Consider the following 20,520-nt stretch of genomic DNA (forward strand, 5'->3'; position numbering starts at 1 on the left):
AGAGACATGTTGTCGAAGCTTTTCGTCTTGCACTCATCAGGACAATTGCAAGAATAACTAATGTAAGGGAAAACAACAACTTATACTGCATGAGAAGAAAGTGCTGATTGGTTGACAAGTGAACTCTGATTGGTAGAGGCGTTGCCATGGAGAATGCACCAGTGACTGAGTTAACTGCCAAGCTTTGATTGAAATTTAAACCAGGCAGCTTGACTCTGATTGGTCAAGGCATTGCCCTGAGGAATGAACCCGTGAAAGGCTGTCTCTTATATTGTTCAGCTGAAAGAGGTGCAAAGAACAGAGCCCTGTGTATTAATATATGTAACTTCCAGCATGTGCAATGTGCCACACTACAAGCCCTACTGACAATCTTAACTTCGGCCCTGAAAAGTGCCCAGTCTACCTCAAATAATCCTGGAAGGATAATGTAGCCCAAAAACTTGAGCAACAGGTAAAGCTAGCTGTTTCACGCTGCTACTATGCAGTAGCCACACGTGCGGTGTTGGCCACTGACAGGATGCTGCCGTCAAGCCAAAAAGACGTCCTGACCATCACACAAATGAGTAATGTGATATATGAATTTCAATGGTGGTATGATGCTAGGTATATAGGCCGTACGTCCCAAAGACTGGCGGATCGTATTAAACAACACGTTCCTTCCACTGTTCACAACGGGCAAGGCACAGGCCGCACTCAACCAGTCCGTGCTTGCAAAACTCAAAACACAGTGTCCAACATTAGATGTGATCCCACAACTGGACAACATTTGCTAAATAATCCACAGTGTGCTAAGAATTGCGCTGCAAGGTTGTAGAGTGCCCAATCGAAAGATCAGGTGCTGCGCCTCAAGCTTGCGTTGATCTTCACTGGAACACTGGAGCAGGCCAAAGACAGAAATGTTGGCATGAGAGCAAGGGGGGGATGGTGGTGGGAGTGTTGAAATGGCAAGCAACCAGAAAGCTTGGGGTCATGCTTTCGGACTGAGCAGAGGTGTTCCGCAAAGTGGTCACCCAATCTGCGTTTGGTCTCCCCAGTATAGAGGAGACCGCATTGCGAGCAGCGACTACAATATACTAAATTGAAAGTACAAGTCAATCGCTGCTTCGCCTGAAAGGAGTGTTTGGGGCCTGGGATAGTGAGGAGAGAGGAGGTAAAAGGGCAGGTATAACATCTTCTGCAATTGCATGGGAGGGTGCCGTGAGAAGGGGACGAGGTGTCGGGGGTAATGGAGGAGTGGACCAGGGTGTCACGGAGGGAACGATTCCTTCGGAATTCTGACAGGGGAGGGGAGGGGAAGATGCGTTTGGTGGTGGCTGGAGGTGGCAGAAATGGCGGAGGATGATCCTCTGGATGTGTAGGCTGGTGGGGTGGAAAGTGAGGACAAGGGGAACCCTGTCGCAGTTCTGGGAGGGAGGGGAAGGAATGAGAGTAGAGGTGCAGGAAATGGGTCAGACACGGTTGAGGACCCTGTCAACCACAGTAGAGAGGGAATCCTTGGGTGAAGAAAAAGGAAGACATATCAGAGGCATTGTTGTGGAAGATTGCATCATCAGAGCAGATGCGTCAGAGACGGAGAAACTGGGAGAATGGAATGGAGTCCTTACAGGGTGTGAAGAAGTGTCGTCGAGGTAGCTGTGGGTGTCGGTGGGCTTATAATGAATATTATTAGACAGCCTATCCCCAGAGATGGAGACAGAGAAGTCGAAGAAGGGAAGGGAAGTGTTGGAGATGGACCATGTGAAGGTAAGAGAAGGGTAGAAATTGGAAGCAAAGTTGATAAAGTTATCCAGTTCGGGGTGGGAGCAGGAAACGGCACCAATACAGTCATCAATGTACCGGAGAAAGAGTTGGGGGAGGGGGCCTGAGTAGGACTGGAACAAGGAATGTTCGACATATCACACAAAAAGACAGGTATAATTAGGACCCATGCGGGTACCCATAGCAAGATCTTTTATTTGAAGGAAGTGAGTGGAGTTGAAGGAGAAGTTGTTCAATGTTAATAACAAGTTCAGCCAGGCGGAAGAGGGTGGTGGTGGTGGTTTGGGCCTCTGTTCAAGGAAGAAGCGGAAAGCCCTCAAACCATCCTGGTGGGGGATGGAGGTGTAGAGAGATTGGACGTCCATAGTGAAGAGGAGGCGGTTAGGGCCGGGAAACTGGAAATTGTCAAAATGATGTTAGTATATGGTATTCGCTGTTCACAATGCGGTCTCCTCTACATTGGGGAGACCAAACGCAGATTGGGTGACCGCTTTGCGGAACACGTCTGCTCAGTCCGAAAGCATAACCCTGAGCTTCTGGTTGCTTGCCCTTTCAACACTCCCCCCTGCTCTCCTGCTAACATGTCTGTCTTTGGCCTGCTCCAGTGTTCCAGTGAACATCAACGCAAGCTCGAGGAGCAGCATCTGATCTTTCGATGAGGCAAGCTACAGCCTTGCAGACTGAACATTGAGTTCAATAACTTCAGAGCATGACTGGCCTTTTTAAAAATATTTTATTTTTTAACTACTGGTCTGTTTTTCATATAGTCAGAGCTTCTCATTATTCTGCTATTAACACTCGCTCTGGACTAATGCTTTGTCTTTCACCACAAGCTTTAAGACACTCTTTGCCTTTGTACCAGGTCAGTTTTGTTATTTAATCTCTCCTGCCCTCTGCCCTCTCAAACACCTTCCCCTTTGTTCTCTCCCTCATCCCCCCCTCCCCTTCACTTGCTTAAAACCTAATTCTTTTCTAACCTTTGCAAGTTCTGATGAAAGGTCACAGACCTGAAACGTTAACTTTGCTTCTCTCTCCACAGTTGCTGCCAGACCTGCTGAGTATTTCCAGCACTTTTTGTTTTTATTTCAGATTTCCAGCATCTGCAGTATTTTGCTTTTACTTTAATGTTAAATTAAAAGCTTGCAGGAGAAGAGCGCTCACAATGCACGAGAAAGAGTAAGAACTAGAGGAACGTCCCATGTATGGTGATTCTCATGCTAATGGAAGAAGAGGTATTGGAGCTGGGAGGCCTTGAGGTAGGGAAAGCAACACAGATGATGAGACAGATGTGGAATCCTGAGATAGTGAGTGACCTAATGGATGGAGGTAAGAGACCTTGTGGGGAGCAAAAAGCACAGTGCTCATGTGTCTACTAGTGGTCACACAGAGCTCCAGAAGATGAGTAGTCAGAAGGACGTGATGGAATGCTCATTGCCCTCTCATCACTCCTCTCTCTGACGGGTCATATACAAGAACAGGCAGCTGCAGAGCTTACGGGCAGACTTCCACCTCTGAGGAGGAGGAGGACTCAGAGGGTGCATCAACACGTCATTCCCCCCCACCCTCCACCAGCACAGATACTCTGTCAGTGGGTAGTCACATGCGAGTAGCAAAGGGTTTATGATCTGGTGAGCACAGCACAGAAGCACCCAAGCAGCTGACGGAGGCAATGACAGTTGAGGCCACTCACAGAGGACTGTGGGAGGACCCGACAATGCTCAGCTTCGGGCTAGTGACGTGCCTCTGAAGTCATCAACATGGCAGCAGATACTGGAGCTGCAGAGTGATGTGCATGAACATCTGCGGAACTTCCAGAGGCTTTGCATGAATGATGGAGGATTGCACGCATGGCATCCTCTATTGAGAGAGGCGCAACCCTCAAGGAGAGTCACAGCCAGCAAACTACACAGTGGATGCCAGAGATGTGTGTGGATCTATATACCATCCCCTCCTCCATCAGCTTTCTGGTAAAATTGCTGGGCGAGAGGGATAGAAACATAGAAAAATAGGAGTAGGCCATTCAGCCCACACCGCCATTCAATACGATCATGGCTGATCATCCAAACTCAGTAATCTGTTCCCGCTTTCTCCCCGTATCCCTTGTTCCCATTAGCCCCAAGAACTATATCTAACTCTTTCTTGAATATATTTAATGATTTGGCCTCAACTACTTTCCGTGGTAGAGAATTCCACAGGTTCACCACTCTCTGGGTGAAGAAATCTCTCCTCATCTCAGTCCTAAATGGCTTACCCCTTATCCTTAGACTGTGACCCCTGGTCCTGGACTCCCCCGCCATCGGGAACATCCTTCCTGCATCTAGTCTGTCCAGTCCTGTTAGAATTTTGTAGGTTTCTATGAGATCCCCTCTCATTCTTCTGAACTCTAGTGAATACAAGTCTAATTGACCCAAATCTCTCCTCATACGTCAGTCCTGCCATCCCAGGTATCAGTCTGGTGAATCTTTGCTGCACTCCCTCCATAGCTGAAACATCCTCAGATAAGGAGACCAAAACTGCACACAATACTCCAGATATGATGAGAGACACCTGGAGTCATTGCCAGGCACTCAAACTCCTCAGGTGAGCAGGAAGGGACAAGTGTTCCCTGAAAGGGTAGAGGACCGGCTGCCTGAAGCTCCTGGGGGCTCCTCTCTGGGTGTTCCTGGTGCTGATGGTATAATATTAGTTGTTCCTCTGATATGTGAACTGTTGTAAGACTCACAGGACTACAAGTAATATCCATAGAAAATCTGGGTTTTTATTATAACTTAACTAGAACATATATAGACAAACAATTACTGCAGGAGCCATGCCACATCTAATCACATCTCACTCTGTCTGGCTACACCCACAACTCCCTGGTCACCTGTGATGTGACACCACTTCCTTCAGTGACCTTCATTTAGAGCTTCTTGAGGTGGTCCCACATCCCACAACATCCCTCTTTCCCCCCCCCCACCCCCCCGAGATAAAAAATGTATTTACAATATACAATGATGTTGCGGTTCAGACTAGCTATACATGATTAAAACAAAACATTATTTACAAGTAAGCAAATTTAACTCTCTCTAAAACGTAGAGGTTTTCATATTCGTCCCAATCTTGTTATCATAAACCTCTTCCTGGAGCTGATCTCATCTTGGTGACTCCTCTGAGACTCTGGTAACTCAGAACTCTGATTAGCATGTTCTTCCTCTGTGCTTGTAGCCTTTGTATGTTCATCTTCAGACTTTGTCTTTGAACGTGTCTGCGATGCCATTGAGTTGTCACATGTAGTGCTGTCGTGCAGCTCTTGGAGTTGACTTCAGCTCTGTCTGAGAATCGTACCATTGAGTGTCTGGCCCTCGTACGATCTGGGCTGGTCACACATCCTAGCAACCTCTGCAGGATATCAAGTTCCTGACCCATGATTGAGGACTCTGACCTTCTGTCCTACACACAATCGAGCTAATTCTGGTCCCTCTTGCCTGTCATACAATTATGCCTTTATCTTCCCTTGTTTAGAAAGCTTAGAAAAATGATGACCGGCAACATCACCAATCACCAGCAATCCCTCTAGCTTCCGGGTTCTTTCTGCAATGAACTGAAGCCCAAGGAGAGACTCCCGGTCATATCACCTCCGGGTCAAGACTTCCAGTCTTCATGTTGTCCTTTACATGGCCAGACCCGATACGTGGATATTTTGTAGCATCTTCAGTGCATTACTGACTTCACGTATCGTGACAATTTGTAGATCTTGGCATACTGGAAGTCCTGTGACAGCTGGTCCAGTTGTGTCGACAATATAAAGCATCTGTGGTAACCAGTCGGAGCTCCCATAGCTGCACTACAAGGTTCTCATTCGAATGCACTTGATTGGAGAAACATTATAGGCAGTCAATCTAGCTGTGATAGGTCATCCCATTTTGTTAAGTACATGTCCTTCAGTATACGGATGGGCAGAATATTTGCACTTGCTCCAGTGTTGATTTTTACTCTGAGCTTATGCTTGCCACTCTCCAGTGGACATATAATCGCAATCATGGCGAATGCCTCAGATTGACATGCTGATCCAAGTTAACCATGCGGAATGATTGCTCGCTGCTCACACGAATGCACTTTTCGTCCGTGTGCTCCTGACAATCTCTCTGCCGACTGGATGTACCTGCTTGGGCTTTTGTTGTGTGTTGGTATACCTTTTGTTGTGTTTGTCATCCTGTCTTGCAGACATTCCCTCTGCCACTATTCCTGTGTGCAGTATTGGAGCTCGGCCTTCTGCACTGCCTTGCCCAATGTCCTCGCATGCCGCACACTTTGCACTGGTCCTGGTACACTGGGCAACTGTGAATTGCATGAGTTAGGTCACATTTGCCACAAGGCTTAGCAGACTTCTGAGCCTTGGTTACTATACCAATTGTTGTAGCCACCCCCAATGCGTGTAATTGTTGGCGCCCAGCCATGATGACTTCAGATTTCCTTCCATTATTGAGTAGTGTGTGCCCTTTCTTCTTTTCTAGCAGTTCTTTCTGAAAGGCCTCTAGTGGGGTAGACATGATTACTAGTTCTCTTACCCATTCTGACAATTCAATATCTGCTAAGTCGCATTCTTGAGTTTTGTCTCAGCACCTTGCAACAAACTAGTCAATGGACTCATTTTGCCTTTGTAGTTCATAAACCTAAGTCTATGTACTCGGAAATTTACCTTCACTTTGAGTTGCTGCTCCAGGATTGTCCATAGCTTGCTAGGGTCCTTCTGATCCTCCGCTGACAATCCTGATGCATTGATCCACTGCAGGCCCTCGTTGCCCAGTGTGATGTTAATTTTGAAAGCTTGTTTCTCTGGTTTGCTCACTTCTTGATCCAGGAAACACAGTTCGATTGCTATCGAAACAGTTTAAATTCAGATGTTATGTCCGACGCCTTCCAATCTGTAACTGGATATCTGAAAGTCATTGCCTTAATGATCCTGCTTTTTTTAAAAAAGTAAATGTATGACTTTTTACAGGTTTTCTTTTTCACAGACATACTTCTTTTTGTTCCCTTTTTAGGACAAATTTGTTTTGTTTTTTTTGCAGGCCTGCCACTTTTAAGAGTGAGACACTCCAGCTTTCATTGTTTGCACAGCTTTTTTTTTTAAACTGAGAGATAAGCTCATTGTTTACACAGCGGTTCAATTTTTTAAAACTCAGAGCTTTTTTTTAAAAAAAAAAGAGAGCTTCAGCTTGCAATACCGGCAGCTGCCACAGCCAGCCTTTTACTTTGTGCTGGACCTCCAGTGGTACTGTTGAGTTCTTCCTGTTCTTTTTGGCTTAGGCCCCATCCATAAAGCAAAAGAACCTGGGAAAAGTAAAACAGTAATGTCTGTAGTTACTGTTTTTTCATATTTTTTGACCCACTGCCAGATTAGGTGAAAGCTCCGGTCCCCTGGCAAATTGAGCTTCCACAACAGGCAATTGTTGAGCATGTCCAAACAGAAATAGAGGGATATCTGGATACTAATGACATCAAGGGATATGAAGGATCTGTTTGCAGTGGTCGCAAACTAGTTGTACATTGAGCAAGTGGTCGCCCTGCTTTCTGATAAAGGCTGCTACCTGGTGTATGGGAACCTTGATGGTCACATGTGTGTAGTCAATCACACTCTGCACCTGGGGAAATCCAGCCCATGGCTCAGAAACCTACAGCCCTCTCAGTCTGACTGTCTGGATTGTTCGGACTTCTTGAACATGGCATTGGTGACCATCTTGATGTAACAATGAGCTACACACTGGAAGATCCCACAGATATCTCCAGAGGATCCCTGGAACAATACTGAGGCATAGAAATTCAGCACCATGGTGACCTTCACCATCACAGGCATTAAGTGCTCACCCCTTCCCATTACACTTAGCTTCTCCTCCATCATGGCACACAGCTTGGTGACTGCCTTCCTGGAGAGGCACAGTCTCTGACATTTCCAGGAAGCTGTGCCTCTGATGGTAAACTCTCTCTGTTGGGTAGCATCTTTTTACACACAAGAGGCTGGTTGTGTGCCACTCTTCGCCCTCCTTGCCCATGCCCCCTTCTAGCCTCCTGCTGCCTTTTGTTCTTTTGCCAATCACTTTAAATCTGTGTCCCCTGATTTGCAACCCTTCTGTAAATGGGAACAGTTTCTCTCCATCTACTCTATCTAGACCTCATGATTTCGAACACCTCTATCAAATCTCCTCTCAACCTTCTTTTTTCTAAGGAGTACAACCTCAGCTTCTCTAATCTATCCACGTAACTGAAGTCCCTCGTCCGTGGAACCATTCTCATAAATCTTTTCTGCACCCTCTCCAGTGCCTTCACATCCTTCCCAAGGTGTGGTGCCCGCACTGGACACAATGTTCCAGTTCAGGCTGAACCAGTATTTTATAAAGGTTCATAATAGCTTCCTTGCTTTTGTACTCTATGCTTCCATTTATAAAGCCCAAGATCCTGTATGCCTTTTTAACCACTTTCTCAACCTGCCCTCCCACCTTGAACAATTTGTGCACATTTGTTCCTAGGTCTCTCTGTTCCTGAACCCCCATTAGAATTGTACCCTTTAGTTTATTTGCCTCTCCTCGTTCTGCCTAACAAAATGTATTACTTTGCACTTCTCTGCATTAAATTTCATCTGTCATGTGTCCGTCCATTCCACCAGCCTGTCTAAGTTCTCATGAAGTCTATCACTATCCTCCTCACAGTTTCCTATATTTCCAAGTTTTGTGCCATCTGCAAATTTTGAAATTGTGCCCTGTAAACTCTCAAGTCTAGGTCATTAATATATACCCTCCTCCAGTCTGAGGAACAACCACTCACCGCTACTCTCTGTTTTCTGTCCTTTAGCCAATTTCGTAACCATGCTGCTACTGTTCCTTTTATTCCATGGGCTTTAGCTTTGCTGGCAAGCCTGTTAATGTGGCATTTTAACAAATGCCTTTTGGAAGTCCATATGCACCACATCAACCGCATTACCCTCATCAACTCTCTCTGTTACTACATCAAAAACAAATCCGTGCTGGCTTTCCTTAATTAATCCACACTTATCCAAGTGACTGTTAATCTTGTCCTGGGTTCTTCTTTGGCCTCCTTATCTCGAGAGACAATGGATACGCACCTGGAGGTGGTCAGTGGTTTGTGAAGCAGCGCCTGGAGTGGCTATAAAGGCCAATTCTAGAGTGACAGGCTCTTCCACAGGTGCTGCAGAGAAATTTGTTTGTCGGGGCTGTTACACAGTTGGCTCTCCCCTTGCGCCCCTCTCTTTTCCTGCCAACTACTAAGTCTCTTCGACTCGCCACAATTTAGCTCTGTCTTTATGGCTGCCCACCAGCTCTGGCGAACGCTGGCAACTGACTCCACGACTTGTGATCAATGTCACAGGATTTCATGTCGTGTTTGCAGACGTCTTTATAGTGGAGACATGGACGGCTGGTGGGTCTGATACCAGTGGCGAGCTCGCTGTACAATGTATCTTTGGGGATCCTGCCATCTTCCATCCGGCTCACATGGCCAAGCCACCTCAAGCGCCGCTGACTCAGTAGTGTGTACAAGCTGGGGATGTTGGCTGCCTCGAGGACTTCTGTGTTGGAGATACGGTCCTGCCACCTGATGCCAAGGATTCTCCGGAGGCAGCGAAGATGGAATGAATTGAGACGTCGCTCTTGGCTGACATACGTTGTCCAGGCCTCGCTGCCATAGAGCAAGGTACTGAGGACACAGGCCTGATACACTCGGACTTTTGTGTTCTGTGTCAGTGCGCCATTTTCCCACACTCTCTTGGCCAGTCTGGACATAGCAGTGGAAGCCTTACCCATGCGCTTGTTGATTTCTGCATCTAGAGACAGGTTACTGGTGATAGTTGAGCCTAGGTAGGTGAACTCTTGAACCACTTCCAGAACGTAGTCACCAATATTGATGGATGGAGCATTTCTGATGTCCTGCCCCATGATGTTCGTTTTCTTGAGGCTGATGGTTAGGCCAAATTCATTGCAGGCAGCCGCAAACCTGTCGATGAGACACTGCAGGCACTCTTCAGTGTGAGATGGTAAAGCAGCATCGTCAGCAAAGAGGAGTTCCCTGATCACCCTCTATAAAAACAAAGGTGACCGCGGTGACTGCAACAACTACCGTGGAATCTCCCTGCTCAGCATAGTGGGGAAAGTCTTTGCTCGAGTCGCTCTGAACAGGCTCCAGAAGCTGGCCGAGCGCATCTACCCTGAGGCACAGTGTGGCTTTCGTGCAGAGAGATCGACCGTTGACATGCTGTTCTCCCTTCGTCAGATACAGGAGAAATGCCGTGAACAACAGATGCCCCTCTACATTGCTTTCATTGATCTCACCAAAGCCTTTGACCTCGTCAGTAGACGTGGTCTCTTCAGACTACTAGAAAAGATTGGATGCCCACGAAAGCTACTAAGTATCATCACCTCATTCCATGACAATATGAAAGGCACAATTCAACATGGTGGCTCCTCATCAGAGCCCTTTCCTATCCTGAGTGGTGTGAAACAGGGCTGTGTTCTCGCACCCACACTTTTTGGGATTTTCTTCTCCCTGCTGCTTTCACATGCGTTCAAGTCCTCTGAAGGAGGAATTTTCCTCCACACAAGATCAGGGGGCAGGTTGTTCAACCTTGCCCATCTAAGAGCGAAGTCCAAAGTACGGAAAGTCCTCATCAGGGAACACCGCTTTGCTGACGATGCTGCTTTAACATCTCACACTGAAGAGTGCCTGCAGGGTCCTGGATTACCATTTCTAAAAGATTCCCCACCATCGAGGTTAAACTGACTGGCCTGTAGTTGCTGGGTTTATCCTTACACCCTTTTTGAACAAGGGTGTAACATTTGCAATTCTCCAGTCGTCTATGAGAACACCTTCACCACATAGTCTCCTGCGTTTCAAGAAGGCAGCCCCAGGTTCTCAAGGGCAATGAGGGATGGGCGATAAATGACAGCCTTGCCAGTGATGCCCATATTCCGAGGATTAATAATGAAAGAAAAATGTCTGCAGAGGAAAACCATTTCATACAAAAATTTTCTTAAAGTTTAAATGGTCCCTTTGCCATCAATAACAAACTGCGGACAGCAGGAAAATATGGGTATTCCATGCATTGCTGTGGTGCGATTGACAGAAAATTTGACGGATGACAAATCTCCTTTATTTGCATAGCACGACAATATGGTCAAGAGTGGTGAGGAGGAAGAGGGAACATACAGAGCAGTTTATAAAGAAGTTTCAACTTCTCTGCCATTGAGTTCTGCTCTGCTAATATCCCATAGTACCATTTTAAGATCTTATTTAGTTAACTGCATTACAAGAGTGACTACACTTCAAAAAAGTACTTCATTGGCTGCAAAGTGCTTTGGGATACCTGGAGGTCTTGAAGAGTGCTCTATAATACAAGTTCTTTCTTTTCTTTCTTAGAATAATAATAATACACTGTTCCTGCAGTGGATTAACAATGCGGAAACCAACCACTCCACTACATTCAACAGACACGCATATGACAGAATAAAAACTGCAAAGTACGTAACTCATATTAGCAATTAGACATTTATATAATAATCATTGTAGCTTTTTAAAGTAAATTTGTTGAAACAATTCTTGGTTGCTGATTTTAAATATGCTGCAGTAGTAAGTGTGAAGGCCGTGGTGCAATTCCAGGGTGTTAAATGGCATTGTATTGCCAAGAGCTCACCGAAATACTGCATACATTCATCACAATGTCACTTGCTTTGTTTTTAAAAGAATGAACCAAAATAGGGTAAATCGAATCACACAAATTGAATGCGACTTGTCGCTCAAAGTCACTGGCAGGAAGACGTAACAGAAAGCATCTTAGAGAGGTTTTCCGAGGATATACAAACATTGGAGGAATCATTGTGCTGAGGAGCTTGGTGGAATGAGAAATTCTTGCATTTACATTGTCTTTTGCATGGTTTCAGAAAAGATTGTAAAAGATCCCGTGGCACTATTTCAAAGATCAGGGAGTTGACCCATGCGTCCTGGCAAACATTTAACCCTAGAAACAGATTACCTGGTTACTATCACTTTGCCGTTTGTGGGAGCTTGCTATGCACAAATTTCCTGCCATGTTTCCTAAATTACAACAGTGACTACACTTCAAAAGTACATGATTGGCTGTAAAACACTTTGGGACATACTGAAGTTGTGAAAGGCGCTATATAAATGGAAGTCTTTTTCTTCACATTTCTCTAGAAATATTGACAGGCGATTCACTTAAGACGAATTACATGCAAGCTCAGTGACTGTTGTGTGGGCAAATGTAGCAGCTATCTTGAGCTTAGCAAGATCCCACAAATAGCAGATGAATACCTTTCTAAGATGCTTTCTGCTACATCTGCCTGCCAGTGGCTTTAGGCGACAAGCTGCATTCAATTTGTGAGATTCAATTTACCCTATTTTGGTTCATTCTTTTAAAAACAAAGCGAGTGACATTGTGATGAATGCATGCAGTATTTCGATGAGCTGTTGCCAATGCAGTGCCATTAATGCGGTGTTGTTGGTTGAGGGAGAACTCCTTGCTATTCGTTAAACAGTGCCATGGCATTGTCAAGATGAAAATGAACCATGAGGATGGACAAACGGGACCTTGGTTTGACTTGTCACCCAAAGGGCAACACTTTCTGACAGTGCTGCACTACCTCAATCTCGCACAGTCTGCCTATTGTATATGTTCACATCCAAGAACAGGCAGTCTCTCCCACACACGCTCATTAACCATTGGCACTCATCAGTGGAATTACTGATTTTAAAAAAAACATGTTTTTACAAAAGGAAACTGGTGAGAATTGTCTTACTGAATCACGGAAAAACCTCAGTAAAAGCAGCTTTGGAATTGCCTTCTCCAGCAATAAGATGTGAATGAGGGATGTGATTTAACTCTGCGTTGTTCATTCATCCAGAAAGACCTACAGTACCCTCGGCAGAGCAGCCAGCTTTCTCTTAAACTACAGTTACGCTGCAACTAACTAGTGTCTGCTGACTGCAATGCATAATGGCAGACCTTAATTATAGTACTCAGTGATGTCAGCTGACTGGTACTGAGGTCCAGTAACAACCAAGTAAAAAAGAATATATATATATCAATCACAAGTCACGGGAGTCAGTTGCCAGCGATCGCCAGAGCTGGCGGGGAGCCATAAAGGCGGGGCTAAAGTGTGGCGAGTCAAAGAGACTTAGCAGCTGGCAGGAAAAAAGACAGAAGCGCAAGGAGAGAGCCAACTGTGTAACAGCCCCGACAACCAATTTTATCTGAAGCACCTGTGGAAGAGTCTGTCACTCTAGAATTGGCCTTTATAGCCACTCCAGGCGCTGCTCCACACACCACTGACCACCTCCAGGCACTTACCCATTGTCTCTCGAGACAAGGAGGCCAAAGAAGAAGAAAGAATATATAAATAAAAGGAGCTGGAATTTATCGTTCGGGGAGGTTGGGTGCGACTTTACGTTGCTGTGAAAATTGCAGTGGGCCTACACCTGTTACTGTTGGTGAATTTAGCAGCAAATTGCTTAACACAATTCCTCCGTCCCCTAGTTTATTTCAAGTCAGTTGACACTTTTACGACAGTAGCGGACGCAGGAATATCCCAGGGATGTGTTACATGTTCATCCACGAATACTGACATCAATACCTGCATTAGTAGACTGTTGGATAAAGAACACAGTTGAAGATTTTTGAATTGTGAGCTGAGTACAACCAAAGTGAAAACCTGAAAGGACTATCATTAGACCAAATTGTCACCACTCAACCAAAACTTGGCTCAATTTGGACCATTTTAACTTTGGATGGGTGTCTCCCTTTAAAATAGTGGCACATGCGAGGAAAATGCATCTACTCTTGCAAAATGCCATCTTCCATTTCCTTACCCTGCCATCATTTCCTGTCATTTTGCCGGTTACCAGCGGAACAAACAAACACTGGATTGTAGCTTTTATTTGAATGATTTCAATTGCCCACCTTGCTGGGTTTAATGGAGGTGTCTGGTAATTTATTAGTGAAGTGGAATCTGCTTCCTTTGCTCTGCAGGCAGTGTTGTGTTTGATCTGAGAAAACAACAACAACTTGCATTTATATAGCACCTTTAATGTAGTAAAACTTTACAAGCCCCTCTAGTATCCAATTACTTATCCGATACTTGGAGGTCCAGTGCTGGTTACTTTGCCCGGGCAGGTCAAGTGTTGACACGAATGTATACTCCCATAAGCTCCCTCTACACAAACTCTTGTTTCAAGTAAAATGCTTGTAGGGATCAAAGCAAAATCCCAGATTCTGTCTCTCTTAGTAGGTTAAGTATTAAGAAGGTCATTAATGAAGGAATAACTGCTCTCCTGTGGTAAAATGTTTCATGCTGGGGTTTTGTTTGAGAGAAGCGAAGCCAAACTTAGCTCAAAAGTATACTTCTGAGAAAACAAAATATTTGTTTGGATCAGAATCAGGTGCAAGGTTGTTTCGACCACTTCTTTGTGTTGTCATTCAATGAGGAGAGAGATTGTGCCAATAGAAGGAAAGAATTTGCATTTATTTAGCACCTTTCACATCCTCAGGACATCCCAAATGCTTCACAGCCAATTAGTTTCTTTTGAAGGGTAGTCACTGTTGTTATCACAGAATCACAGAATTGTTACAGTGCAGGAGGAGGCTATTCGGCCCATCGTGTCCACACCGGCTCTCCGAAAGAGCAAATCACTCAATTCCATTCCCCCACCTTCTCCCTATTGCCCTGCACATTCTTCCTTTTCATTTAATTGTCTAATTCCCTTTTGAATGCTTCAATTGAACCTGCCTCCACTACACTCTTAGACAGCGCATTCCAGACCTTAGCCACTCGCTGCGTAAAAAAGTTTTCCCTCATGTCACTTTTGCTTTTCTTACCAAATACTTTAAATCTGTGCCCTCTCATTCTCGATCCTTTCACAAGTGGGACCTAGATGAATATGTGCATAAATCATTGAAGGTGGCAGAACAGGTTGAGAGAGTGGTCAATAAAGCATACAGTATCCTTGGCTTTATCAACAGGCGCACAGAGCACAAGAGCAAGGAAGATATGCTGAACTTTGTCCTCGTGTCACTTTTGCTTCTCTTGTTATGTAGGCAAACATGGCAGCTACAAACACAGCAAGGACCCACAAACAGCAATGAAATAAATGACCAGTTAATCTGTTTTGGACGTGATGGTTGGGGAATAAATGCAGGCTGGGACAGCTGAAAAACGTAATTGCTCTTCTTTGAATCTTTTCACCCAACTTTTTACACACCAAAACATCTCATTTAAAAGACAGCACCTCTAACAATGCAGCATAGATTATATGATCAAGTTCTGTAGTGGGAGTTGAATCCATAACTTTCTGTCTTAGATTTTTTTTGATTTTTGATTTAGAGATACAGCACTGAAAAAGGCCCTTCGGCCCACCGAGTCTGTGCCGACCATTAACCACCCATTTACACTAATCCCATATTCCTACCACATCCTCATCTGTCCCTATATTCCCCTACCACCTACCTATACTAGGGGCAATTTATAATGGCCAATTTATCTTGCAAATTTAACTTGCAAACTCCACACAGGCAGTACCCAAAATTGAACCCGGGTCGCTGGAGCTGTGAGGCTGCGGTGCTAACCACTGCGCCACTGTGCTGTCCTTCATGATGCATGACTGCTACCTACTAAGCCAACAGGACTAACCCAATAGCTACAACACAATTGAATATATTAGCTTCAAAAGTAAGTCTGAATGCTGAAGTAATCCCACCCTTTCATTGTCCCCTGACAGCCTTGCAGGGAGGGATAGATAGGTGCAGATCCAGACTGGATAGGAGAGGGACTTTGATGTGGGAGAAGAATGGAAGATTGAACTTGACACCAGGCCAGACAGGAAATTGGGAGTAGGATTGGACGTTTTTGGGCGAGATTGCAAAATACCATGAAAAATACTGTTCCAATACAACCCAAAATATTATACTCGAGTGGTGCTTGGTAGAGACTGTTAATATTAGGAATCCTGTCATAGGCATTTCCCCCGCCTTCCACTTTCACACTGCCTGAAGAAATAATTACAGAAGATTGGAATGGGATGGGGGAATGGTACAAGGGCAAGATCACCATCCTGACTTGCACCGTTCCTTCATGGTCGCTCAGTCAAAACCCTGGAGCTCCCTTCCTAACACACTTCCTCACGTGGACTGCAGTAGTTTAAGAAGAAGGCCCACCACCACCTTCTGAAGGGCAATTAGGGTCGGACAATAATTGCTGATTTTCTTAGTGACACCCATATCCCCAGAATGAATAAATAAACAGATGTACTTTGATCGCTATGTGTAGGGACACTAAATATGTTCATGTCTCCCACCCTCCCTGGGGCAGATATAACAACAACTTGCATTTATATAGTGCTGTTAAGGTAGTAAAACATCCCTTGCTGCTTCACAGGAGTGTTACAACACCAAATTTGACACCAGGTCGTGTAATGAGATATCAGGACAGGGGATCGAATGCTTGATCAAAGAAGTAGGTTTTAAGGAGCATCTTAAAGGAGGAGAGAGACAGGGAGGTGGAACAGTTTAGGGAGGTAAATCCAGAGCTTAGAGTCTAGGCAGCTGAAGGCATGGCTGCCAATGATGGAACTATGAAAATCAGGGATGCTAATACGCCAAAATTAAAGGAGTGCAGAGATTTTTCAAACACAGAACAAAAACCTTTAAAAGGGCGCAAAGGGGACTACTGCACAATGAAAGTGAGATTTGTTATTGAAACACACAAAATTCATTGCAGTTTGAAAACGCAGCATGGTGAAAGGTCTCCTGTGTACACATCAGTGCATGCAGGAAAATCCTATATAGCTGGAAAACAATGCCTTTCTATTTTTAAACAGTGGTCTTCAGGAGAATGGGAATTTTTCACAGCCAGAGTCTTCAATGTAATTCAAGGTTTTGTTTTGGTAACCTAATCAATAGCTCCTTGTGCGCTATCATGGAGTTTTATTACCTTTTGTATCCAGGTCAACAAACACTTGTGATGAGCAACTAAACTCTTGCAGTCGCAATACTGTAGCAAGGAATCACGGTCTGTCACCTCCTGTTCTCGACAGATGAAGCATTCGGGGGCATCATCTGAAATTTAAAAAACAATTAAATAAAAGCTATAATGAAAGAGCATTACAAATCATTGAATTCAAAGTAGCTGAGTTATTAGGCATTTTTTATCTCCCAAGAAAACAGAGCTGTTTAAATAAGAATATGTCTGAGATTTCTCAACTGTGAACACATGTATATTGCATGTATATTGCATGAGAATTGTGTGGATAATCATTGTATGTATGATCATACATATATCATACATGTATATCACATGTCTAATTAGATGCACGTCATAAATAAAATTTTATTAAATGAAAACAGGCTGGTACTCCCTGGAAGTCAGTTATATGCAATACTGCCTCTCTTTTCCCTTACTATAATATATCTGCAGTTTAAAATAGGTACAAAAATCTGCGCTCTGTTCTAAAATTCAATGATTGTCAGTTGGACAAATCTCCAGAATGTAAAAAGGACAGAGATCGAGAGATTGTTCATCCTGTTAGGATCACCTGGTTCATGGTTTGTATTAATTTTCTGGAGGTAACTTTTAATTTGGGAATTGAATTTTTTTTAATGCAGGACAAATGAAAGCACCCGATTTGAGAAGCTGGCAAATAACCCTGGAGTGGTTACAAATCAAAGGGTGGTCCATGTTTATTTGGTAAGGTCATATTGGGAAGAGTAAAGACCCTACACAATGGGAACCCCTCTTAACTTGTTGTATCTGCAGATGCTGCAATCAGGGGGTTAAATTATTCATCCAATTTCCCAGAACAAAGAGATTTAAAGTGCAAAGATCTCTCCACAAGTGCTTACAGAGACAGAGTTAGAGAGGCGAGAGCCATAACACTGTAGTGGCCTCGTTTAGTTAGGCAGTAGGAATCAGAAAGTTTAGGAGAGTTTGTTCTGTCATTGTGAGCAAAATCAATTATTCATGTGGCTATCAAGAATCAAAGTGAAGACTTGGAGTTGGAAATAATTAGTTTAAATTGCTCTCTGGAACATCCCACATGTACCACATTGCTATGGAGATAGGTGATGCAGGGGGCATCGGAGGTTTTTTTTTTGATCTGTGTGCTTGCTGACACCATCAGTCAGTTGGCTTTTGGAAAAGCAAGTTGGCCTTTGGAAAGCTGTTGGACTCAGGAACAAAGAGGCTATCGGGAATGAAGTTTTTTTGTTTAGAGTAAGGCCAAGAGTTGTGATACATTTTGGATTGCTCTCAGGAGAGGTGAACAAACCACCAAGGTCTTGTAAAGTATAGGGGACTCCTGGGGGTGGAAGAAAAAGTCAAATAGGAGTGTTCTGTATGATTTAAAAGTTTAAAATATAAATGTCCCATGTTGTAGTGTTAAGTTAGTAGTGTTTTGCTTTTTTAACTCTTGTACAGTAAAGCTTTTTGTTTAAAACGCAAAATCTCGTGGCATAATTCTTTCAGTAATAACTGGGAATTTGACTTTCTCTTTTTAAAAGTTAACGGTCCCTAACAGGATCGTAACAATCCGCAAAAAATGAAACATGAAAGAGCCATCACAATCTATAATGTGGAGGTGCAGATGTATGCTGAGCAAAGCGTGGTATTAACCAGTCACTAAATTTGCTAGTTGTATAAACTTGGAAGAGATTTCTATGGATTGGAAATTGCTATATCATAAGTCAAGCAATGTGAGTGTGCACACTCTGTCCCCTTGTATCAGGAACTGAGCAGTCTCACCCACGTGTCCTTAAAGGGATGGGCCAAGGAGGCTGAAAGAATAGCCCAGAACATTTTTGAGCTTTTAATTTCATGGCCCTGGAGAAGCAGGAGTGTTTCTCCTTGTCCACAGGAGAACTCTGACCCATTTGCAGCCCTTTCCAGGATCATCAGCCCTGCTCCCAAATCCAAATGTGCCGACCAGATCAGCACAGGAGCTGGCCTGTTTCGTGCCCTCCCCTCCCGGTGAGCTGCAGTGCACACGATTGATTCCACAGCTAGCCATTGGCGTTTACATGAGGCCCAAAACTGAATGGTCAAATAGCCTGCTAATGCTCACTGTCTCAGCTGTGGCCCAGTGGGTAGCACTCTCATGTCTGAGTCAGAAGTTTGAGGGTTCAAGTCCCACTCTAGAGACTTGAGCACAAAAATCTAGGCTAACACTCCAATGCTGCAATGTCAGAAATGCCTTCTTTCAGATGAGATATTAAACTGAGGCCCTGTCTGCTGTCTTATGCATATGTAAAAGATCCCATGGCACTATTCAAAGAAGAGCAAGGAAGTTATCCCTGGTGAATCAATGCCACTATAAAAAAAATTTATCTGTTTTATTGTAGTAGTAATGATGGTGAAACAGTCAATGTTTGCTATCATTACTCTTCTAAAACTGACAGCAACTTCTGGAGTTCATACATGTGCAATTAAATGTGGAAATGCAGAAGTTGCTGTCAGTGATTCTATACTTCTCCAGAAGGTGTGCTGTGAGATCCCCCCAGGCTGCAATCAATTTGAAATCATTGAACTGATGAGAAGTACCCTTTTCTGTTATCATTCTCACTGTAAAAACCTATGAAAAAGTTATATCTGGTTGTATGAGGTGTGACTGGGTTTTTAACAGCGCACTAAGTTCATAATCAACAAAACCTCTAAATTTCTTTCATGTGCGCGGTATTTAATGTGTGGTACCTTTAAATTCTTTTGCACAGCTCCACACGTGGGGTATCTTAAGGGGCAGCTTGTGAGTGGCTGGTGCAGTACCTTCAAAATTCCTGCACTGTCTCGCATGCACACAGCTTAGTTGAAACAGTATTCATAATTACTGCTAAACAGCCTCACTGACCCTGAAATAATAATTTTATACTTGTTGAATGTAACCTTTCTCCATTATAAGAAATTCCATATATTTTTAATTTTTTAAAGGTTTTTTGATATTTTAGATTCTACCTCAGTCCCATGAGTATGTGTCAATCATTTATTTCTCTATCGATAAAATTAAAATATTAAAAGTGAAGATATTCAGTAGTATATATATCTTGCTGTCTATGAGAATACTTCAATGTGATTGGCTGCTTACCCTGTTTGATGGCGTCACTATGATACCAGAAATGCGGGGTTATACTTATTAGGAGAGGACAATCAGGCTGTGTCTCTTTTCTCTTGGAAAAGAAAAGACTGAGGGGTGACCTAATAGAAGTCTTTAAAGTTATGAAAGATTGAGTAGAAACAGAGAGAATGTTTTCACTTGTGGGAAGAACAAAACTAGAGGCCATCGATATAAGGCAGTCACCAAGAAATCAAATAGGGCATTCAGAAGAAACTTCTTTACCTAGAGAATGGTGAGAATGTGGAACCCGCTACCACAGGGAGTGGTTGAAGCAGATAGTATCAATGCATTCAAGTGGAGGCTGGATAACCATACGAGGGAGAAAAGAATAGAGGGTTACGATGATAGATTTAGATGAGGAAAGGTGGGAGGAGACTTGAATGGAGCATAAAAGTCAGCATGGACTGGTTGGACCGAATGGCCTGTTTCTGTTCTGTGTATCCTATGTAATCACTGCATGCCTGGAGATCCTATTGATTTGATGCCAGAAACAAACTGATGTCGAGAAAGGGGAAACCCATGCCATAGAGCTCACTAGATCTTTGTGGGCAGCTTTCTTCGAGGTCAGTAGCAAGTGCTGTTGCCTCGCTGCTGACGGCCAAA

General features: G+C 44.0%; 1 protein-coding gene across 2 annotated transcripts in view; it reads right to left on the reverse strand.

Annotated features, from left to right (window-relative positions):
• LOC137372673 (uncharacterized) overlaps positions 1-20,520 on the reverse strand; it is a 256,098-nt gene that overhangs the window by 200,407 nt on the left and 35,171 nt on the right. For both annotated transcript variants that reach the window (XM_068036717.1, XM_068036718.1), the window contains exon 2: positions 16,749-16,873. In XM_068036717.1, the coding sequence (XP_067892818.1) occupies positions 16,749-16,873 (125 nt within the window). The remainder of the gene's footprint in view (positions 1-16,748; positions 16,874-20,520) is intronic.

Source organism: Heterodontus francisci, chromosome 8 (genome assembly GCF_036365525.1).
Source record: "Heterodontus francisci isolate sHetFra1 chromosome 8, sHetFra1.hap1, whole genome shotgun sequence".
Classification (NCBI taxonomy): Eukaryota; Metazoa; Chordata; class Chondrichthyes; order Heterodontiformes; family Heterodontidae; genus Heterodontus; species Heterodontus francisci.